Source organism: Megascapheus bottae, chromosome 11 (assembly GCF_031878675.1).
Source record: "Megascapheus bottae isolate mThoBot1 chromosome 11, mThoBot2.hap1, whole genome shotgun sequence".
In the NCBI taxonomy this organism is placed as follows: domain Eukaryota; kingdom Metazoa; phylum Chordata; class Mammalia; order Rodentia; family Geomyidae; genus Megascapheus; species Megascapheus bottae.
Genome location: NC_143519.1, coordinates 58,724,031 through 58,742,488, shown reverse-complemented (window position 1 = coordinate 58,742,488; position 18,458 = coordinate 58,724,031). Strand labels below are relative to the sequence as shown.

The window sequence follows — 18,458 nt, the reverse complement described above, 5'->3', positions numbered from 1 at the left end:
CCACTTCATTCTGTTTCCTTCTTTCATACTCCCATTATCTCTGTGTGTCTTTATCTCTCATTCTTGGTCTGAGGAGCTCTCATTCTTTCTCTTCTCTGCACTCTTCTTTCCCCTACACTGGGGTCATCACAAAACCATCCTGGCAGTGTTCTAAAGACCTTGAGTTGCTCATTGCCTTAGCAAAAACTGGTGAAGGATCCAATCTCTCTTTCTAGGGAAACCAATGGCTAGTAGATCATCTACTAGCCAGAGATCATCTTCAGGCATCAGAAAACCTCAGATATTTGACCTTCCTTTTGGGAGGGGACTCAATTCCAGAAGCTGTAGGGAATAAAGAATAAGAAATGGAATGTGTGATGCTCTGTTGAGAACTGTTGGGAGCCAGAGTGGAATCAAACTGTACCTTGATTTGCATCAGACAATTGCTTTATTGTCTTATGGTTTTCTGGCCTTATTCTGTTTAAATGACCTGAGATTTACCATATGAATGTAACACCTGGAAGTTCCCTGGTTTCAAGAGGGATATAAGCCTTGAGTTGCGGATAAACGGGGCTGCAGTCTTTACCTGGGCTGCAGACCTACCAACCCCATGTGTTTGTCTCTCTTCTATTGTTTCCAGTCCCTGCCCCATATTTCAGGAACCCCAATTTGCTGCCGGTAGGCCCCAGCAGAGAACCAAGCCAAGTAGCCTATGAGGCTACAGATGTGGGCCTCCAAAGATCAGGAAATGGTTAGGAGTCACAAGTCCTCTGCCATCATTGATTGTTAAAGAAGGGTTACAGATGCGACCAGGCTAAATGTGCCACTAACATTTCCCCATAAATAACTTTGTGACAAGAGAAACTTACTTGGGAAGGAGTTTCTACTCCTTGAAACTGACTGCTCACATTTCTGTCAGTTCTGCGCTCCCCGAAATACTCCAGGCTGTCCTACAGAAAAGGGGTTAATACAATCACAGTGCTTATCTGTCCTCTTTGGACAGAGCTACTTATGAACTTTCTTAGTTCCTAGCTTTTTAAGTGGCTAAGATTACAGGCACAAGTCTACAATGCCCACCTTTCCTTTGATTCTTTTAAAAATTACTTTATTATTTTTTTGAAAGGTCTTTCTAGCTCCTTTGCCAAATTACTGATTAGCTCATTAGTTTGGGGGAGATGTTAATTTTTGAGCTTCTTCTATATTTTGGATATTAGGACTTTGTCAGATATATTGTTGGTAAAGATCTACCAGTCTGTTGGCTGTCTTTTTAGTTTAGCACCTATGTTCTTTGCTGTGCAGAAAATTTTTATTTTGATATAATCACATTTGTCAAGTCTCTCCTACTTTCTGTGGCCTTGCCACTATTTCCAAAAAGTTCCTGCCTATGCCTATCAGTTCTAATATTTCTCCTACTCCAACTTGCAATAGTTTCAATGTTTCAGGCCTGACTTTGAGGTCTTTAAATTCATTTGAGTTGATATTGGTGCATGGTGATAAACAAGGATCCAATTTTAATTTTCTTTTTTTTTTCATTTACCTTTTTTTTTAATTGTAATTAGTAAAAGGGTTACATGGTATTTGCCAGAGAGAAGGTGCATTAATTCACATACATTGATACCCTTTCACATGTCTTGGTACCCGTTTCCCTCCCCCCCCACACCCCCCACCCGTCTTGGTTTTCCCCCCTTCCCTATCAATTTTCAAAGTGATGTAAGCCAGACTCAAAGGAACTTAGGCTCAATGGTTTCCCTCATTTGTCATAATCAGTAGAAACCTTGGGCTCTACTAGCAGAGATTTCCAATAGAGCAAAATCTTGATACATCAGGACATATAATGTGAAGCTAATTGAAAGGACCTCCAGGATAGTGAAACAAAAGTCATGTAATGAATGATTGTTGTTCTTAATGTACTATGCTGTCTCTCATCTCCTTTGCTGTCCCTTGGTTATCTCATATTGGTATAGTATCTCACTTTGTTACCCAATTTTAATTTTCTACATATGGAAGTCCTAATACCAATTATTGAAAAGACTATATTTTTCCATCACACATTTTTATTGTGCCTAATTTCTTTATATATATATGTATATATATATATATTATTAAGATGCTGGAGGGGATGTGGCCAGGAGGGATCATTATTACACAGTTGGTGGGAGTGCAAACTCATTCAAGCATTATGGCAGCTCCTCAAAAGACTAAACATAGAGTTCCCCTATGACCCAGCAATTCCACTACTTGGCATTTACCCAACCGTCCAGAAACAAGGACATACTAAAGCCACTAGCACAACGATGTGCACTGCAGCACTATTTACCATAGCAAAGATATGGAACCAACTCTGATACCCTTCGATTGATGAGTGGATCAACAAGATGTGGTATTTTTACACAATGGAATTCTATGCTGCTGTCAGAAAGAATGACATCACTCCATTTGGAAGGAAATGGAAAGACTTAGAAAAAATCATATTAAGTGAAGTAAGTCAGACTCAAAGGAACATATACTCAATGGTTTCACCTATTTGTCATAATCAGTAGAAACCTTGGGCTCTCCTAGCAGCGATTTGCAATAGAGCAAAACCTAGATACATAAGGACATACAGTATGTCGCTAAATGAAAGGACCTATAGGAAATAGAAACAAAAGCCATAAAATGAGTGATTGTTGTCCTTAATGTACTATGTTATCTCCCATTTCTTTTGCTGTCCCTTGGTTATCTCATATTTTTATAGTATTTCACTTTGTTATCTGATATATTGTATATATGCGTATTTGGTTATTTGAAATTGGATAGGAAAGGGGCAAAAACAAGATGAGGGTGGGAGTGGGGGGAGGGAAATGGGGACCAAGACTTGAGAAAGGGTATCAATGTATGTGAAGTAATGCACCTTCTATGTGGCGAAAGTAATGTAACCCTCCTATTAATTACAATAAAAAATATTTTTAAAACTCATTATAAAGGTGTTATACAGAGAGGCTACAATTACATAAGTCAGTTAATGAGGATACAGCTTTTTAGAAAACGTTGATTCTTATTTCTTAAATACGGAATTACAAAGTCATGTGTATATCCTACAACATTAAAGAAATGGTAGGAAGGAAGTAGTGGGTTGAGATGGAGGGAGGAGAATGATGAACGAGTGACCTTACTCACAATGCACTGAATTCTCAAACTGCTTTTTTGAATGGCAACTACTTATAGATGGTAAAAAATATACCTTAAAATGCTGTTCTTCTTAGTGATTCTGAATTTGGACATTCCTTTGCATTTGTGTCTCACTGCTCTCACTATAGGCTTGGCCCAGAACAAGAATACAAGGGTACAAGTCCAGTAAATAACTGCATATTAAACAAAGCTGCATTAATCCAGGCTTTCACTTTCACTTAATCACCATGAGCTAAGCATTTCCTTAATATTTTACCATGAATGCTTCAGAACTAGCAAATTCAATACATATAAAAGACTAAGTATCAAAACCTTTTTCCTACCTTTGCGGTTAAAAATGTGCCAGTGGCAAGAAGTAGAATAGATATCATTGTTCCTGTTCGTCCTAGAAAAGAGCAGAAATGAGTTCAAGAAACCTTTGTTCCAGTGTAAAAATACACTCACAAATACGCATTTGGTATTGGTACTGTTTCTTCTGAAGTGTTGCTGTCTCAAAATTTCCAATTGAGAAATAGTAAGACTTTATTTTTCATTAATGTAATGAAAAGAACTCTGGTCCTCATGTATAATTCCAGATTCCCAGGTGGGAAGATCAGGATGGTTATGATTCCAACCAGCTTAGGCAAAATAAGCAGGACCCCATTCTCAACCAGCAAGATGGGCCGGGTGCTTCACATCTACAGCCCTCATTGGGAGGGAGACATAGAAACGGGTTTCAGACTGATGCCAGCTCAGGAAAATGTAGGATACTTTATCTAAAAAAAGCATTGAAGCAAAACAGAGCTGAGCATATACCTGAAGTGGGAGAATGCTGGCCAAGCACGTGCCAGGTGCTGAGTGCAAATGCAAGCAGGAACCCACATTATCAACTAGAACTGTAGTCCCTATGTAATTGTATTATTTGAATTGTATTGTGAACATTTGCAAACATAAGAATATAGAGACAAGCATAATGAATACGTATATTCCTATTCCTCAGATTATGTAATTCTAAGTATTTTGCTGTAGTGTTCTTGCTTACTTTCTACCTCAGCTTACATGCCTGCTTTTCTCTCTTCTCCCTCTCTCTTTGCCTCTGCCTGTGTGTGTGTGTGTGTGTGTGTGTGTGTGATAGTGTTTTGTAGCAAATACTTTGACAATTATAGCAAGTCCTTGACTTCTTCCTGCTTCAAATCACTCATCCTCTAAGTCTCTTCTGTTACCTTCTACTTATATCTTAGTTTTGTCCTACAAAATTTAAGTTTGAAAATATGTTCTTTTCTCTTTCTATATTCATCCTTATAATCTAATTTTTAACATACCTTTTCACCTGAAAAGTACACATTTTTCATCAGAGAAATCAACATTGCATATGTAACCCAGCTTACTAGCCAATTCCTTAGCCTTTGCCTTTTCCAGCTTGCCAATTTGAGTCACATATTTTGGACTGAGGACATGCCTTCCCAGTGAGGATGGATCTCATCGTGAGTATATGTCTCGGGAGCTTCAACTCATGAACTCCTTTGGCTTCTTTTGATCAAGAGAAGGTACTCTACCAATTCAGTCATATTATCTCTACTTCTAGCCTTTTGTTTGTTAAACAGAGACAACCATCTTAGGGATTTTTTTTTGCCTGAGTTGCCACAAATCTCACATTCCTGAGTAACATGGGTTACCAGTGCCTGGGTGAAACTTTCACATAGGCAAAAACAAAGTATCTTAAATGCCAGGTGAGAAGTCATTCATGTTGAGGTCTGGTTCTCAGAAGATATGCAAATGGCTAATTGATACCTAAAGAAATGTTCAACTTCTTTAACCATAAAGAAAATACAAATAGAATCTGAGCTGATTTCATCACACCAAGGCAGAATGGAAGTCATAAAAAAAAACAGCAAAGGCTGGCAAGTATGGAACAGAAAGGTGAGAATGAACTATATTAGTATACTGTTGGTTGGTTTGAAATTAGTCTATCCACTAGAGAAATCAGTATGGAGGGTCTTCTTCAAAACACTAATCATAGACTTACTTTGTAAGTTTTATAGGTCTTATAAGTTACAAGGTAACTTCTCATTTTATAGAATATCTTGTTTGTGACTTTGGATGTGGTGAGCTCTGTGTGTGTGTGTGCTGTGTGTGTGTGTGTGTGTGTGTGTTTTACTACAGAAAAATCTCAAACCAACAATTTAATGGTACAACTTAAAATGCTGGAAAAAGAGTACCAAACCCAACCAAAATCTAGTAGAAGGAAACAAATTATTAAAAGTAAAGCAGAATCAAATGAATTAAGAATCCAAAAAACCCCAGAATCCACAAACAAGGAGTTGGTTCTTGGAAAAAATTAACAAAACTGACAGACCCTTACCAAATCAGATCAAAAAATGAAGGGAGAACACCTAAATAAACAAAATTACAGACAAGAAGGGCAAGGTAACAACAGAAATTACCAATATCCAGAGCATCCCAAGGGATTACTTGTCAAATCTTCATGCCAACAAATTTGAAAATCTAGAAGAGATGGACGAATTTCCAGCAAATATTGAAATAACCAAACTGAACCATGAAGATCTAAATCTACTAAACAGAACCACTTCAAGTAATGAAATAGAAAAAGCAATAAGAGACCTCTCATCCAAGAAAAGCCCAGGACCTGAAGGATTCATAGCTGAAATCTATAAGGCCTTCAAAGAAGAGCTCACACCAATACTCCCCAAAATCTTCAATGAAGTTAAAAGTGAAGGCTCTCTACCAAACCCATTCTATGAAACCAGCTTAATCCTCATGTCAAAACGAGACAGGAACTCATCAAAGAAAGAGATCCAGAGACCCAGTTCTTTAATAAATATTGATGCAAAACTGCTCAACAAAATATTGGCCGATCAACTTCAACAACTCATCAAAAAATTATACACTGTGATCAAACAGGACTGATCACCGGGATCCAAAGCTGGTTCAACACATGCTAGTGGGTTAATATAATTCATCACATCAAAAGTAGCAAGGACAACAATCACATGATCATCTAAATAGATGTAGACAAGGCATTTAACAAGATCCAACACCCCTTGATGCAAAAAGTTCTGGAGAAAGTAGGAATCATGGAACATTCCTCAGTATATCTTACACCACCACCCTATAAACTAGCATAAAAGTAAATGGAGAAAAGGTAAAGCCATTTCCTCTGAAATCAGGAATGATACAAGGATGCCCACTTTCTCCACTCCTGTTCAATACAGTATTAGAATTCCTAGCCAGAGCAATAAGGCAAGAGCCAAACATAAAGGAAGTTGAAATAGGGAAGGAGGAAGTGAAACTTTCTCTCTTTGCAGATGACAGGATTCTTTTTTTCCATACATCTTTTATTGTAATTGATAGAAGGGTTACATTATATTTATCAGATAAAAAGTGCATTACTTCACAAACTTTGATACCATTCTCATGTCATGGTCCCTCCCCCATCCCCCCATTCATCTTGATTTCCTCCCTTCCCTATCCAATTTCAAATGACCAGTTAAGTATATGTAAAATATATCAGATAACAAGGTGAAATATTGTAATAATATGAGACAACCAAGGGACAGCAAAAGAGATGAGACATAACATGGTACATTAAGGACAACAATCACTCATTATATGGCTTTTGTTTCTACATCCTGGAGGTGCTTACTAGATTTTGTTCTATTGTAAATCTCTGCTAGGAGAGCCCAAGATTTCTACTTATTATGACAAATGAGGGAAACCATTGAGCATATATTCCTTTGAGTCTGGCTTACTTCACTTAATATGATTTTTTCTAAGTCTTTCCATTACCTTACAAGTGGGACAATGTCATTATTTCTGACCTCAGCATAGAATTCCCTTGTGTATAAACACCACATCATCTTGTTGATCCACTTATCAACTGAGGGACATCTGGTTTGGTTCCATATCTTTGCTATGGTAAATAGTGCTGCGATGAACATTTTTGGGTTCGTGGATTTAGTATGTCCTTGTTTCTGGACAATTGAGTAAATGCCAAGTAGTGGAATTGCTGGATCATGGGGTGATCTATGTTTAGTCTTTTGAGGAGATGCCAAACTGCTTTCCATAGTGGTTGAACAAGTTTGCACTCCCAATAACAGTGTAGTAGTGATCCCTCCTGGCCACATCCCCTCCAGCATCGGTTGTTACTAGATTTCTTGATCCTGGCCATTGTAACTAGAGTGAGGTAGAATTTTAGAATTGTTTTGATTTGCATTTCTTTCATGACCAGAGATATTGAGCATTTCTTCATGTGTCTATAGGCCATTGTTATTTCTTCTTCAGAGAAGACTCTCTGTAAGTCTTTGGCCCATCTTTTTTTTTTTTTTTTTTTTGCCAGTCCTGGGCTTGAGCTCAGGGCCTGAGCACTGTCCTTGGACTTTCTCAAGGCTAGAGCTCTACCACTTGAGCTAGAGCTCAGCACCACTTCCGGCTTTTTTGTATGTATGTGGTACCAAGGAATCGAACCCGGGTCTTTGTGCATGCTAGGCAAGCACTTTAACCACTAGGCCAAACTCCCCGCCTTTGGCCCATCTTTTAATGGGATGGTTGTTAATTTGGAGATTAGTTTTGGAGTCATTCAATTTTTTGAGCTGCTGATATAGTTTAGATTTGAGGCCCCCAAAATACAAAACAAAACAAAACAAAATTAAACTAAATCATAGATAAGAATGCAAATACCACAGCAGAAATTACCAAGGTACAGAACATCATAACGGAATACATTTCTAACTTTATGCCAACAAATTTGAGGATCTAGAAGAGATGAATGAATTTCTAGCCAATATTAGCATACCCAAGCTGAACCAAGAAGACCTAGTCCAAATAAACAGACCTATGTCAAGTCCCGAAATAGAAATGGCAATAAGAGACCTCCCATCCAAGAAAAGCCCAGGGCCAGATGAATTCACAGCTGAATTCTATGAGGCCATCAGAACAGAGCTCACACCAATACTCCTCAAGCTCTTCAATGAAATTGAAAGTGAACACTCTTCTGCCAAACTCATTGTACAAAGCCACCCTAACCCTCATCCCAAAACCAGATAGGGACTCATCAAAGAAAGACTCATCTCTTTGATGAATATTGATGCAAAACTGCTCAACAAAATACTGGCCAACCATCTTCATCAACTCCTCAAAAAATTATACACTACGAAAAAAAAATTATACACTATGCTCAAACAGGATTCAGCACAGGGGTGCAAAGCTGGTTCAATAGACGCAAGTAAATTCCTATAATTCAACACATCAACAGGAGCAAGGGCAAAAATTCCATGATTGTCTCAAAGGCATTTGACAAGATCCAACACCCCTTTATGCTAGAAGCTCTGGAGAAACTAGGAATCCATGGAACATTCCTCAGTATAATAAAGGCTGTGTATGACAAACCCACAGCTAGCATTATACTTAGTGGTGAAAAGCTAAAGCCATTTCCACTAAATTCAGGAATGAGACAAGGATGCCCACTCTCTCCACTTCTCTTTAACATAGTATAGAATTCCTAGCCAGAGCAATAAGAAAAGAAGCAAGAGTAGAAAGGGGATCCAAACAGGGAAAGAGGAAGTGAAACTTTCCCTCTTTGCAAATGACATGATTCTTTATTTAAAGAAATCTATAGATTCTACTTGCAAGTTGCTTGAGCTGATTTGAAACTTTGGCAAGGTAGCAGGGTATAAAATTAACCCTCAAAAATTAACAGCCTTCCTGTATACCAGCAATGAGGGGACTGGGGCAGCAATCAGGAAAACAACTCCGTTTGCAATAGCCTCAAGGAAAATAAAATACATAGGAATTAATTAACTAAGAATGTAAAGGACATTTATGATGGAAACTTCAAAAACCTGAAAAATGAAATTTAAGCAGATCTGAAGAAATGGATAAACTTCCCATGCTCCTGAATTGGAAGAATTAACAACATGAAAATGGCAATCCTGCCAAGGGCTATGTACAAATTCAATGCAATAATCATCAATAGCCCAATGTCATTCTTTAATGAAATTGAAGAAGAAATCCACAATATCATATGGAATAATAAAAGACCCTATATAGCAGAAAGAGCAACTCTGAGGGAATATCAATATCAAATTTCAGACTCTATTACAAAGTTACAGTAATCAAAACAACTTGGTACAGGCACAAGAATAGGACAGAGGAAAAATGGAATCAAATTGAAGGCCCAAAAATCAACGCACAACCCTATGGCCACTTAATCTTTGATAAGGGAGCCCAAAAAATAGAATGGAAGAAAGACAGCCTCTTCAACAAGTGATGCTGGCAGAACTGGTTAAGCACCTCCAGAAAATTAAAGTTGGTACCTTCTATGTCACCCTACACTAGGATTAGTTCCAAATGGGTCTTAAAAACTTTACAAGAAGGAATGGGAGATACACTAAGTCCCCCTGGCACAGGTTGAAACTTTGTTAATAAAGACCAAACAAGCACAAAAAATTAAATATAGCTAGGACAGAGGGGAATGCATTAAATTGTAGAGCTTCTGTACGTCAAAGGACATAGGTAGCAGGTTAAATAGAAAGCCCACAGAGGAAGAGAAGATCTTCACTAATCATACAACAGACAAAGGCCTCATATCTAAAATATACCTACAGCTAAAAAAAATGAATCATTCCAAAATTAAGCTCCAAAGAAATAACCATCCTTGAAAAAGATTGGCCAAGACTTAGAGTCTTCTCTGAAGAAGAAATAAGAATGGCCTATAGACACATGAAGAAATGCTCAACCTCTCTAACCATAAAAGAAATGCAAATCAAAACAACTTTGAGATTCCACCACACTCCAGTTTGAATGGCCATGATCAAGAAATGCAATAACTACAGATGCTGGCTGGGATGTGGCCAGAAGGGATCATTACTACACTGTTGGTGGGAGTGCAAGCTCGTTCAACCACTATGGAAAGCAGTGTGCAGTTCCTCAAAAGGCAACCAACGTAGATCACCCCATGACCCAGCAATTCCACGACTTGGCATTTACCTAATAGTCCAGAAACAAGGACATACTAAAGCCATTAGCACAACAATGTTCATTGCCACAATATTTACCATAGCAAAGGTATGCAACCAACCCATATGCTCCTCAGTAGATGATTGAAACACCAAGATGTGGTATTTATACACAATGGAATTCTATGCCGCCATCAGAAAGAACGACATTACACGATTTGTAAGGAAATGGAAAAACTTGGAAAAAATCATATTAAGTGAAGTACTGAAAGAAACATAGGCTCAATGGATTCCCATTTGTAATAATTAGTATACATCTAGGATGCCCCTAGGGGCATCCCCTAGCTGAGGAATACAGTAGCTCAAATCCTACACACATAATGCCATATAGGATGAGGCCAAATTAATGGACTACCAGGACATGGAAACAAGAGCTTAATTATAAGTGACTGTTATTGTAATGTATTATGTTCTTCTCTCTACTCTTGTGTTGCCCTTTGGTTAATCTCATATTGTTACAGTATCCCACTTTGTTACCTGGTATATTATCTAGATGTTTACTTGTGTATTTGATATAGGGGGGGAAAAATCAGGGGAGGGGTTGGGCAGAGGGAAATGGGGACAAAAACATGAGACGGGATATAGATGTGTGAGAAGTTTGGCACCTTCTATCTGGCAAATATAACTGTAACCCCTCTATACACTAAAATTTTTAAAATAAAGTAGATAATCAGCTGAGCAAAGAGGTATACGCTATGGAACCAGAGAATCTCCAAAATGGGTTAAGAAACAACACAAATAGCAAGACAATACATTAACCTTTCCTAAAGCAGGACAAAGAGGGAGGTATGGTGGCCATTTCTGCCATTCAGCACACAGAGGTAAGGGCAGGAAGATAACGAGCTTGAGACTAGGGAAATCCTGACTCAATCAAAACCAAACAAATGCTCACAAAACACAAAGCCAGCCATAGTGGCTGTATTACTGGCTATTCAGATATAGACAATGGGGAGGTTTGTCATTCAAGGCAAGCCCAAATCTATACAAGAATTCTTCTCAAGTAAAAAGTAGAGCATCACAGTACGTATCCATGAAGCCAAGTGTGTGAAAAAGTTAAAGAGGGTCGCAGTCTAGGCCTTTCTGGATTCAGGATGAAAAGTGAGAACCAATGTGAATAATGACTAAAGCAAACAGGTATGAGGAATGTAAGTGGCTCCAGTAGTAAAGGGCCCCAGGACGTGTGAGGCCTTGGGTTCCGACCATAGTAATGCCAAGAAACAATACAAAATCACCCCACACTCCCAAGAATCAAAAGGCAGTGTGGTAGGACACAGTACTTGGAAAGACATTTCTGAAAACGAAACCTTAAAGTGGCCAACAGATTTATGAAACAATTCTCAATGTCACTAGGTAACGGGGAAGAGCATCTTAAAAGCCCAAGGCGAGAATGCATTTGTCAACTAGCTTCATTCAGCATTCCCCATTGTATATAAAGAGGAAAGTATTACATCTACATGATACACAAGTGCAGCATTGTCAGCTAAAGAAGAAAAAGGCATCGCTGCAAATGAGATACAAATGCAATACCATCCTGAAGTTGAACACTGTTTGGGGGAGGCAGGTATACATGGGTAAACCAAAATGGAAGAAACCCATATAATCAGCAATTAAGGGAAGTAGCTCATTGTCCTCCCTTCTTTACATTAGTTTTTCCTTTGTTCTTCCCTCCCCTTCTCTATTTTCTTTTAGTATTCTTTGCTTCTTTCATCCTTTAAACACAATATTAATATGTTAGCAATGATGAATCTATCTGAGGAGTAGCAGTAGGTATCTTCCTACTGCCCGTCAATATTTATTCTCAACTATCTTTTTACAAAGGAGACAGAAAGGAAAGCATCATTACCTTTTCCACCTTTGCAGTGAATTATGATGATGTTGTGAGGATCCTTGGATAACCAGGCAATGACTTCTTTAGAGAAGGAAACCATCTCTCTGGTTTAACAAAAATTTTTAGTTAATTAAAATTCATTCCCAAATTTCAAGCCCAGTGAATTTAGTGCTTTTCTGACCATCAGTGTGGCATCAGACTTACTCAAGAGTGGGGACATTGTGGTCATGTATCATTATTCTCTGCACACGGTGATGAAAATATTTTGGGTCATAAGACCGTTCGCCTGAAAGAAATGAGATATGTGTCAGAGCTGTATGCCTACTGACATGAAAGTTAGGAACGAAGTTTAAAATTTCTCTTAGGAATTCTTATCTCCTTTCCATTGTTCTAAAATGATTTTTAACATCACCAGCACAAAGGTCCTGAGAGGAACACAGGCAGACCAGTGGACCAAAGAGCCAAAGAGACATGAAGGACGTTAGGGACAGATTCTTGTCCTTAAAGACTTTTTCATCCCAAGTAATCTAAAATCAGCTCATGCTTTATATTCCTTACCTTTAACCTTCTAACAGAGTGATTATTCGATCTTCCAGACTGCATATCCTATCATCCTGCATTCTGCTTATTCTATCTTCTAGACTGCTTATTCTATCATACTACATAGGTACCACTAAGCAGAGGTTAATGGTGCTGTCTAAATGCTCAGTCCGTGAAAATATCATTAAATGTTTATTCTGACAATAAAATGCAATAAAAATGTACATAAAAATCATGATTGGGAAATCAGGGGACAGTGAAAGGGAGACAAAAACATGAGAAGGGGTATCACGGTTTGAGAAGTAATGTAACCATTACCTAAAAAAATCTAACTGTAACCCCTCTATACATTAACCCTAAATAAAGTACAAAAAAAACCCCATACCACCATAAAAAAATCTAGACAGGTGTTAATGTCTAGACAGGAGAAAAACTGAAGACAGACACAGCAGAGAAACTGGGGGCACATTCTTCTCTTTCTTCTGTTTTCTTTTGTCGTTTCTCATCATGCGCCTTGTTCTCATCACCAACCCTTTCTGGTGGATCATAGAACATACTTGCTGAATTGTCTGTGATACAATCTGGCATGAAAGGCAGGAAGAGTTGATTGAGCATAAGAGCACGAGCAGATCTTTCCTGAGCACTTCCTCTGTAAGTCTGCCTCTTCGGTCTCACTGGCCCATCTCTTTCTTAGGGAATGTTGTGCTGCCAAGCTCACACAGCACCAGTGCATTACAGAGATTTCTGATCTGACTTCTTACTACGTAATATTTACAATTAAATGAAAGATACCCAAGGTGACTTTCTTACATATCTACAGTAGCAAATATATTAAAGTGATATACATACTACAAAGGTTGTATACAAAATAATGCTCAGGATGTCTGGTGTTGAAGAAACGAGCCACTTCCTAAAAAAGATAAATACATTCATAAACTATATTGTTGAAGGTGGCTCCTTTGTACAACTACTTAAAGATACTAGTAAAACATGCTGTCTACTTTTGAAAACGCTTTTGTCACAGCTTTAATCTTCTGATTTTCTTCTTCTTCAAGTCTGCGAAATGCTTCTTTTGACCTAAGAGTATACACTAGCTCCCCCCTTGTTCTGAAGGACAAAGCAGCCAAGCATTCATGCCTTCTAATTCTTGTCTATCTCCAGATAGACCCTCATATTAAACAGGATGGTGCTGGAGGCATTAAGGTAGGCATGTTAAATCTGTCCAAGTCTCAGTCTGAATGACCTGCCCTTAGCCTTTGTCTCTGGAGGCCTGGCCAGTGTTTATAGTTCTGGATTTTTCTCTTCAAGATGACAAGAAAAGGCATTGTGTTTGGAAAGCAGTCTGCCTTTTGCAGTTTTATAAATCCTGTTCTTCCTGGATCCCTAGATATCTATGAAGTGACTGCAAGGGAGCATGGCTAAGATCAAGAACACATTGTATTTTCCAGCAAAAGTAGCTTTTACTTGACTTAGGGGCAAAGGGACATGGCCTGACTCCATACAGAAGTGGCCAGACTTGTTGATGCTTCCTCACTGTGTTTGTTTCTCCAGTAACTGTGGCTGTGTCCCACGCATCTGCACTCTGACCCTTTTCTTTCTATATTCAGTGTTGTACAAAATACAATGCTGAAACCTTCTTCCCTTTGAAGGACAAGCAGGAGTATATGACCTGCTTAGCCTCCTCAGGAATTAAGTTTGTTCAGTGTTATGTTTATGATGTACAGATCAACACAAAGTACAATGTTTACCCTCATTGTTTTCAAACTCAAATATTTAAAGTCATATGAGCTATAAAATGTCCACTCAAAAACTTCCAGCTGCCAAATTTACATCTCTTCCTCCAGCTTTATTTTGTCATAGTTGCATGTTTTCCTTTCTACCAAATGGATTTGCAGAATATAATGCATTTCATGACACTTTGGAGCAGTATATAACACTATACTTTCTGTGCGTGCATTTTCCATAGATCCATAAATATTAATCCTATTTCTAAAAGAACAACCAGGACAGAAACTAGAATTTATTTTGCTGGTAGAAACTCAGTTACAAAAGAGCTACCATATGATTCTACTGTGAGAAACTCAAGAAACATTAAAACTGATCTATGCCAATCAAAAATCAAAAGAACACTTTCAGTGTTTGAAAAGTGATTATAAATGCCAGAACATTGTCAACAATTTGATAGTGGTGTTCATTGCATGCCCTCATACATAATTGCGTTAATAGACAAATGTAAGATGAGGGCAATGTGAAGTCTGCATCAGTAAAGGTTTATTTATATAAGCATGCATTACATAATGATAGTTTTTCAGTTAAACACCAATTGTTTTTTTGTTGTTGTTGTTTTTTGCCAGTCCTGGGATTGAGCTCAAGACCTAAGCACTGTCCTAGGACTTTCTCAAGGCTAGAACTCTACCACTTCAGCCTCAGCACCACTTCCGGCTTTTTTCTAGGTATGTGGTACCATATTGTTCTTTATTGATACATACGGAAGAATAAATGTCATGCATATTACTAAGTATCGCATGAGATTTTGAGACACACACATGTATATGCGTATACACATACAAAAACACATACATACATGTACATAAATCAGGTTAAATACAACTATTATGTCAAGCATTTGATAACATCATAGTGAAACTTTAAAATCCTTTCTTCTTTAATAATATATAACACAATGCTGTTGTGTGTAATCAATCTACTGTGCAACAGCTCAGCGAAAAGTTACCTCTTATGTCATTATAATCTCTTGCTCATTGATCAACCTTTGTCCAAACCTTCCTCCTTCTGACTCACCCAAGTTTCTGATATTCACTAGTCTAGGCTCACCTTCATTGAGATCAATGCTTTTTTATTTCACATATTCCATACTTGCCATTTGGCTTATTTTATTAACATATAACTTCTCCTTTTGTGTTATTGACAAAGACAGTTGTTTGCAGGAGTAAACAATGCACTATCATGTAGAGGTGCCACAACATTCACCTTGGAATGGAAACTTAAGAGGTGGATTTCATCCCTTGGCTATTCACTGCTGAGCAGTGAGTTTTAACCAGGGGTACATATGTCTCTGCCACAAAATGATCTCTTTAAGTCGCATCAATACCCAGTCGAGGTATGATTGGATCCCAGGATCATTGAAGTGTGATTTGTTTGAGAATCTTCACACTGTTTTCTTGAATGTCTATGCTAACTGATATCCCCATCAATAGCTTGCCATGGGCCATCTTTCTCCACAAGTTTACTAGCATGTGTTACCTCTTAACTATTCAATAATTGTCATGCTTGTGGAATGTTGCAGTGCTATCACATTGTGGTTTCCACCTGCATTTTTCTGATGATGAGTGAGGTTCTACATTTTCTCTTACACTATTTTTTTTTTACCAATCCTGGGGCTTGAATTCAGCGCCAGGTACTCTCCTTGGATTTTCTCAAGGCTCGGGCTCTACCACTTGTGCTACAGCACCACTTCTGGCTTTTTCTGTGAATGTGATACCAAGGAATGGAACCCAGGGCTTCATGCATACTAGGAAAGCACTCTGCTACTAGGACTTGCTCGCTTGTCTCATAAGAATTGTGGAGCATTTATTATTTGCCTTGTGTGTGGAAAGAGACCTTTAGTCCTGAGGCTATGTTTGGATAACTGATGCCCAGCTTACACAACAGTACTCTTATGGGATGAAGCTGCTGAGAATTCCAGGAACTTACTTCAAGTACATTCATTGATGTTCACACACTGAGTGATCACCCATCAGAGCATTTCCTGTCATTGACCACTGAATGTAAATACATTATATATGAACCCATACACAGATCTCCAATTATATTTCATTAAGGAAAAACAGTAGGAATTACTACAGGAATTCACTGTATGTGAATACATATGTACATATATCCCTAACCCAAAATTTTATGTACTTTCTTAGTAAGGAGCTTCAAGGGGCTTAAAATTAAGTTAGTCACTTACAGAGCCAAAAGTGGGATTTCCCTTATTTAATTATCAGGGAATCTATGTGAAAGAACATATATATTTTTAGACATGGCTTTCTTCTCCCTGAAAGACTACATATGGGGACACAATTCCTCTCATCCTGTGATGGAGCCTATTTTCTGATCCTTGAATCCAGACTGCTCTTGTAATTCATTTTTGTCTTAGCTAATGAATTCAAGGCCACTCACACTCACTTGAAGACTTAGTCTTAATGTAATTACATTCATTTGCTTGCTGTTCCTAAGGCCATCTCAATGGTCCCCAAGATCTAGCTGCCTGGGAGAAGAGACATAATAACAGAGAGGCAATCAGAAAAGCCAATTCAGATTAGCTAGTCCTCAGATGAGCGGCAACTCATCAGAGATGCCCAGATCAGCCCAGTGAAGTAGCCAGTCCTGTATCTAATCATTGGAACCACTCCATTAAGCCCCATCCAAATGTTCAAACCACTCTATCTTGAGATAAATAAATGGGTGCTCTTACTAATCAGTAGGACCTCCAGGGCTTCGCATAAACAAAAGCAAGTTGATACCATGCTTTTATGATTTTTCACCAGAAAGAATAAAATGGTAGAACACTGCTTTGCCTGGGTCAACACTAAGCTCTTGAGTCTATAGAGTTCACTCTGTGCTGCACAAATATGCTTACCTGCATTGGATTCCTATAGAATGTATGTATCCCAGAGGATGGAAATGACATGGCGACAAGACGGTCTGGAAAGCAAAAGAATCCCTATTAGGGAAGTCAGTACAGATGGGAACAACAATAATAACAAAAATTATTTGTACATCTATCCAGGTTCTTTTCTCAGAGTACAAGAAGAGTTGATATGATAGTGACATAACCAAGATGATGCATTAAGATGAAGCAATAGAGGTCTAGGGAGGTGATTTTGTGGCAGAGCATTTGGCTGGCATGCAAAAACACTCTGAGTTGGATTCCTCAGGACAACATAAACAGAAAACACCAGAAGTGGCAGTGTGGCTCTACTGGTAAAGTGCTAGCCTTGAGCAAAAGAAGCTCAAGGACAGTTATCAAGTTCTGAGTTCAAGCCCCAGGACTGACAATACAATACAAAAGTAAATAAATAAGCTATGCAATATCATAATATCCTTAGGCTCAACAGGAACTTAGTGTTTGAAGCCCTCTTCCCTTAGCAAACCTGACCTCATGGATAATGAACTTGTTCTCTGGGATTTTAGACGATTAAGGTCTCTTTCTCTTGGATGCTTAGATAGCTAACAAAACTGAATAAATAATAAGTGAAATTTTAATGGAGCCACTTGAAATTGCATCGTATTTACTGTCTAACCACCAGGGAGTCTTGGTTTGAAATCAATGAGATTACCTGTGCCCAGATGTAATCTACCAATCTATTACCATAACACAGTAGCCTATGAAATCATTGAGAAAAATACTTTGAGAGTATAGAAAGGAAGGAAAGAAAGAAGAAAGAAAAGAAGGTAAGAGAGACAAAGAAAGGAAGAAAGAAGAGAAACAAAAAAGAAGAGAGAGAAAGCAAAAAAGCTAGGCATTTTTGGCTCAGTCTTGGAAATCAGCTATTCAGGAGGCAAAGATCTGAGGAACATGGAAAGACTTCATCTCAATAAATGGCTTGGTACAATGGCATACAAGTAGAGAACTGTAGCTCAGAAAAGCTGGGACAGAGAGCAAGAGCCTACCTTGAAAATAACAATTACATAAAAAGTGCTAGTGGTGTGGCAGAAGTAGGAGAGCCTCCCAAGCAAGCAAGAGACTGAGTTCTTTTCCCAGAACCACCAAAGAAGCCAACGTAGTAACAAATCAAAAACAAAAAGCATAAACCAATGTGCCTTAGATAAAAAACATTGTGGTTTGGGAAAATCAAAGGGAATATTCTTACTTCAAAGGAAAATGTGGATTAAACATAAGTCAATCACATGACAAGTTTCAA

At 38.2% G+C, this 18,458-nt stretch overlaps 1 protein-coding gene and 1 long non-coding RNA gene across 2 annotated transcripts in view; both read right to left on the bottom strand.

Annotated features, from left to right (window-relative positions):
- Positions 1-18,458, bottom strand: part of LOC150057167 (uncharacterized) — a 99,132-nt gene that overhangs the window by 76,960 nt on the left and 3,714 nt on the right. The window lies entirely within an intron of this gene.
- Positions 777-12,211, bottom strand: LOC150057169 (phosphatidylinositol 3,4,5-trisphosphate 3-phosphatase TPTE2-like). Its single transcript, XM_090342444.1, has 4 exons — positions 12,193-12,211; positions 12,004-12,092; positions 3,471-3,532; positions 777-929 (listed from the first exon to the last, which is right to left on the bottom strand). The coding sequence occupies exons 2-4, from the start codon at positions 12,086-12,088 to the stop codon at positions 777-779; spliced, it is 300 nt and encodes a 99-aa protein (XP_090198570.1). The 5' UTR covers positions 12,089-12,092; positions 12,193-12,211.

What these genes read in the sequence shown, in the direction of transcription:
- LOC150057169 (XM_090342444.1), bottom strand. Translation starts at nt 12,088, where the DNA reads ATGGTTTCCTTCTCTAAAGAAGTCATTGCCTGGTTATCCAAGGATCCT. An exon ending in TCACTGCAAAGGTGGAAAAG is followed by an intron (nt 3,533 to 12,003) that starts GTAATGATGCTT and finishes GCTCTTTTCTAG; the next exon opens with GACGAACAGGAACAATGATA. An exon ending in GCACATTTTTAACCGCAAAG is followed by an intron (nt 930 to 3,470) that starts GTAGGAAAAAGG and finishes CCTTTTCTGTAG; the next exon opens with GACAGCCTGGAGTATTTCGG.